Raw genomic sequence first — 5,421 nt, forward strand, 5'->3', positions numbered from 1 at the left:
GCGCGCCGGGGATGGCGCGCGTGGCCGGCGCGCTCTGTGCGTCGCTCGGGTTTTATCGCAGCAGCGGCTGAAGGCGCTTCCTGCAGCGCGGCCGCCGGCGGAGGTAGGCGCCCGGTCGGGGCGATGGCGGCGGCGGGGGAAACGAGGGCGTTTGCACCTCAGAATAAACCGCCTGCAGCTGCGCTTCCTGCGCGCGTTTCTGCCCGTCGCGCGCGTGCGGTTTTGGTTCCGCAGGCGCGGGGTCGGGCGCGTGGCAGCAGGAGCGGAGCGGAGCGGGCCTTGTGCAAGCGCGGTGCGCGGTGCGGGGCGCGCAGCTGCCGCTGCGGCGGCGCCTCTCGTGCGGCGCGGCTGGCGCCTTCCGCTAGTCCGCTGGCTTTAACTGGCACCGAGATGCTCCGTCAGCATCACACTTCGGTTGCGTTCTGTCGTTTTAACGCTTAGTTCAGCGGGTGCCTTGCTCTTGCAAYGCACGTTCATTACTCAGCAATGCAATCTCTGTAATTCTCTGCAAAGCAGTTGAAGTTATAATCCATGTAATCCTTATAAAGCAATTTCACGTGCAGTCTATTTTGAGACTCYTGCTAATATTTTTCATTTCTAGATGCTATCTATTTCTAATGCCTGGCTTTTATTAGTCAAATTTACTACTGATATTTAACATATCATGTCTACTTTAAATGTACACAGTATTCCCCACACCRCCTTATCAGTTTATCTCTTCATTTAATTTTGTGGATGTGTTTGGTAGATGTTTGTATGAGTAATGCTGCATTGAGCATATGTAGTCTGAAGAGACTGAAGATAGAGTCTCTCCATCTGTTGTATCTTTCCAAGTTTAGACCTTCTCCTCCTGCAAGAATGATTAGCCCTATTGCTTGCAAAAATGCCAGCCTCAAAATAGTCCCTTTAAAAGGAGGGAAGATAAAAGAGTCAAGCAGAAGAAGCAAGAAGCAGCAAGAACAAATTTTCAAGACCAGCTTCTGTAGCAGATCATCTATCGAACAACATCACGCAAACACTGTATTTCATGAAAGTTAAGTTTTATAAAAATGTGACTATTATATTTTACCAGGAAACCTTTCATCTTGCCCAACATTTTTTTTTCTTGCCATTGGAACTCTGTAACATCAAGTCATTTGAAAAAACAGAAARTCAGAAAGCCTATACTGTAATATTAGAGAAGATGTCTGAAATTTTCATTCAATCATTTATTTAGTCCATTAGACTCTGGTAGACATCTCCTGGTTAAGTGGTAAATGTTACAGACGCTTCCTTTCTTCTCCTCAGCCGAAAGCTGGAGAAAGCACCTGTTATCTCAGTTCTGCTCAGACTTGCTTTAAACCTTGGTCTCTACTAGCAACCTCTTGGCATCTCCAATCAGTTAAATAGAGATGAGCAACACTGTTAGTTCCTGTTAAAACTCTTGAGTTTGTGATGACTGGSTAGTTGTAGTGTGGCCTAACTAAAGGATGGTCTTTCATTCTTGTCAGAAAGAGATCTTGTATGCTGCTCCTGCCTTTTAAAAATATTAATTTTAAAGATATTAAATATGGATATGACTGGCTTTATCATAAAGTTTTGCCATGATCTGCCCAGGAGAGTTAAGTAATATAACTGATAGTTGTAATAAGTGCTTAATACCATAAAAATCTGTTTTGACTTCATAAGTCTATTGTATCATTTTTGCTGCATTGCTGAGGTCAGTAGTTTACAGACTTTCATTGTTAAGCTCATTTTTCAGATGTATTTTGGGGGCCTCTTGTGATCTTTGGAAATACATTTGCAGGCATGAAGTGGAAGTCTGCTGAGCTCTGTCGCGTGGTGCAGAGACACAATGACCTGCGTGTGTGCGGCGAATGGCACTCGTGGCCACGTCTAACATGGGCACGCAAGACGTGAGCGGACAATGTGGCGGGACTCCTTCAGACTGCAAATCTTCTGCCTGCTCCTGGCAATCCTGGCTTTCGTGGTGCTGGTCCATAACTTCCTTCAGTTAGAGGTGAGTGAAGCCTGTTTCTTCTGCAAGTGGCCTGGAGCGAGGTTATTTCTGTCTGAGCGTAAGGAGAGGACTGTGGTTAACAGTGTTTATCTGCAGCTTGGAATCACAGAAAATTTCAGGCTGGAAGGGGTGTCTGGTGGCCCCTAGTCCAAACCCTCCTCAAAGAGCAAGCTTCAAAGTTGGATTGAGTTGCTCAAGGTCATGCACAGTTGAGATTTGACAGTTTCTGAGGATGGGAGGAGTTTCCACAACCTGCCTGGGCAACTGGCTGTGCTGCTATCATAGGAAACAACATGTTCTTCTGTGCTGCTGGCAGTTCCCTTGGTGAGAGCTGTGGCTATTGCCTCCTGCCGTTTTGCTGCACCCTTCTGGGGAAAGTCTGGTCCCAGTTTCTGTGCCAGGGCAGGCTGCAATTAGAGCCTCTCTCAGCCTTCTCCAGCCTAGGGAGTTTGATTGCCTTAGTCTCCCGTTACGTGATGTTACGGACTGATGCATTATTTTCCCTTTTTTCTTCCACTGTGTCCAGCTTTTGCACGCTTATGTGGTTTTTTTTCTTATCACTTTAATGCAGAGATGACTTCAAACAATATTAGTCAATATGCCCTTAAATAACTACTATGGATGTTTTTGTTTGTTTTTTAATTTAACTTACCAGGCCAAACTGAAATAATCTTGTGTGCATGACCTTGCTATACAGGTGTGATTTGACCTGATTTAATAGAAAGGCACAGTTATATATTACTTTCTGAAAAGTATCAGGGTGTTGCTAAGGAATAATGTCATGATTTTAGGTAGGGGAATTAGTGTCTTTGGAGCTGCAGAGCCGTTTCAGGTGGCTGTGAGCATCCTTTGATTTAGAAGCACTTTGAAAGATTATTTGTAGGGAGAGGGAAAGCCTATTGCAAAGATAGTATATGAGAAGAATAATATATGTGAAATCAAAYGGCTGAAATACAAATAAATAAATAAAACAAGCAGAGCTGTTTCCTTCCCTTCTTAGGTGTTATCCGAAAGGTGTTATTTTATTTTTTTGTAACTCTCATTTGGGGTTTGTATGCACCTTTTCCTGCCCTTTTAAAAAAGTTAGCTATCATTGTCTCTTCCGAAAGGTTACTGACCTGTATTCCATTCTTTTCAGCCTACTTTGTTCAGCAAACATCTGTTAAATTGCTTTGTGATCACAGTTCTGGTTTGCTGTTGAATGCAGCAAATAAATATTAGGAGTCATACTCAAAATCAAGACATCTTGAATGGAACCTACTTGGAAATAGCAAAGAAGAGGAGATGTTAGTCAGTACAGAACTTGTATTAAAAATTAAAGGAACATTTATCGTAAGACAGAGAAATGCCATTTCTGTGCCTTATTAGAAGAAATTTGACCTCGGAGAGACTTCACAAAGACTAGCTAACTTGTGAACAACATCATGTAAGTCTTTGAGGAAAGACCAAATTAAAAACCCTAAGGAAATTTGGAGAAGGCTTAAATAGTAATAGGATCTGTTGTCAGGTTGTCTTAAATAGCTGCGTCTCTTCTTTGTTTGGAAGGCGATCTTTGAAGTACCAACCGTTGAAGAACCAGCAAAGCCCTGAGAGATCTTGTCTCTTGAGAGAGAACTCYGAACCCAAGAATTATACAAATGCACAGTTTCTCCCTCCTGTTCCCATAGGAAAATAGTTATTTRCTTTGCTGACTTATGCATAATCAACAGTCCGTTGTATTAAAATATGCAGTTAGCTGGTTTAAAAACTTTCTATGCAGTGCCCATCTGATAAACAAGTATTATCTGTGCTATGTATATGCATGTGCTAGGTCCTGAAGATCATGTTGAAAACTTTATATCCCAAAATAGACATAAGGCTTAATTTGGGAACACATAGAGGCAGGATTCAGGGTTGAGAGCCACCTGTGCTTCATTCTCAGCTTTGTGTGAAGTTTACTGGATTAATGGAAGTAATGGACAGTCCTAAATCTGCATTTTTCCCTGCTTTGACGGAAAATGGAAACACTTGAGAATTATTTCAGTAGACTTCAGAGAACTGTGAATACCTATCAATTTACACTTCATAGTTAAATGTAGCAGGTTACAAATYACATTTTATAGTTAGCATGGGTATCAAAGTAAGAGGATAATCATCACATTGAGGTGTTGGATGGATATACAGAATCCTCTCTTAAGCTGATCAAAACTGACTTCTTGCGTAACAAGCTTAAAAAGCCTCTAAGTTACAAATGCTTTGTTAGATATACCTTTTTCCCTGGGAATAATTTTGAATCTCTGTTGTTCAAATGACTTTAATATACTGGCAAATTCAAACAAAATGTAGCAGGAAGGGGAAAACTACTTAATACATACAWGTATTCTATGTGACAATAAATATGGGCTAAGTAAAGTTCAAAAGAATAAATGCAATTTTATTCTGAGTACTGGGAATTTTAGTATTTTACTGAACTTTATTATGGAGAGAATAAAAAACCCTAAATACTGTGTTTTTAGCAGTTCCTTAAATGTAATAGATGCTCTCTGATTCCCTATGAATGATACGTTGTATAACATAATCTGTGCTTGAAAAGAGTTGATGATGTTTGCTTCTATGTGAAATATGAGTATAGATAAATTCTGTCACATAATAGAACTAAGAGCTCTTTATCTGATGATTGTGTGGATATTGAGGTATAAGGTTGGATATTCTGATTAGATATCTCATAGGTAACACAAGAATCTTAGCACCTCTGCAAAGTTGTATTTTTTCCTAATGCAAACCCACCACATTTTGCGTTCATGAAGAGGATGTATTGGTTTCTGTATAAAAATGGTTTTGAACTCTGTTCTCTGGTGTTATAGCAAAAGTACCCTTCTTTCAGCCTAGTGTAGTATTTAACTTCTTAAATCTCTGATGCTGCTCGGAGATACTGCTTGTCTGGTTTTCATTTAGCTCTAGAAGTAGATGTATGCAGATTTTTTTTTATCTTCTTTGTTTGTTTGTTTTATTTATTTTTTAATATCCCTTTCTCTCAGACTGTACTTGTCAAGGAAGCCCATACTCCAGATATTGTTCCAGGAAGCACTATGGTGCTAGCAGGCTCTTCTAGGAGGATGAATGGAGGCTGCATCAGATTCATCTGCAGTCTAATGTCTCAAAGGAACCCTGATTCCTTGTATAGTATTGGGGAGGTATTTGACCTTATCATGCTTTAAGAAAAAACTCTTATCAAAGTAAGGAAGTTAAAGGTTATTTACCATTTACTGTTTAATGGTAGGACCTCGTTGTTATTTTTACATTACTGATATTTACAAAATACTTTGGTGTCAAAAATGTTACCACAGAAAACACTGGGCCTGTTTTACCTAAAAACCTCTATGTTCTGCCAGGACAAAATGGCCTTTGGGTAACCACCAATTACTCACCTATTTTCTTTCTTT

At 40.5% G+C, this 5,421-nt stretch overlaps 1 protein-coding gene across 1 annotated transcript in view; it reads left to right on the plus strand.

Moving 5' to 3' along the window:
• Positions 1-1,790: 1,790 nt before the first annotated feature.
• NXPE3 (neurexophilin and PC-esterase domain family member 3) overlaps positions 1,791-5,421 on the plus strand; it is a 14,850-nt gene continuing 11,219 nt past the window's right edge. The window contains exon 1 of the mRNA XM_026035850.1: positions 1,791-1,999. Within this exon, the coding sequence (XP_025891635.1) occupies positions 1,907-1,999 (93 nt within the window). The 5' untranslated portion in view covers positions 1,791-1,906. The remainder of the gene's footprint in view (positions 2,000-5,421) is intronic.

Source organism: Nothoprocta perdicaria, unplaced genomic scaffold (assembly GCF_003342845.1).
Source record: "Nothoprocta perdicaria isolate Ctin4 unplaced genomic scaffold, notPer1 scaffold_169, whole genome shotgun sequence".
Lineage (NCBI taxonomy): Eukaryota > Metazoa > Chordata > Aves > Tinamiformes > Tinamidae > Nothoprocta > Nothoprocta perdicaria.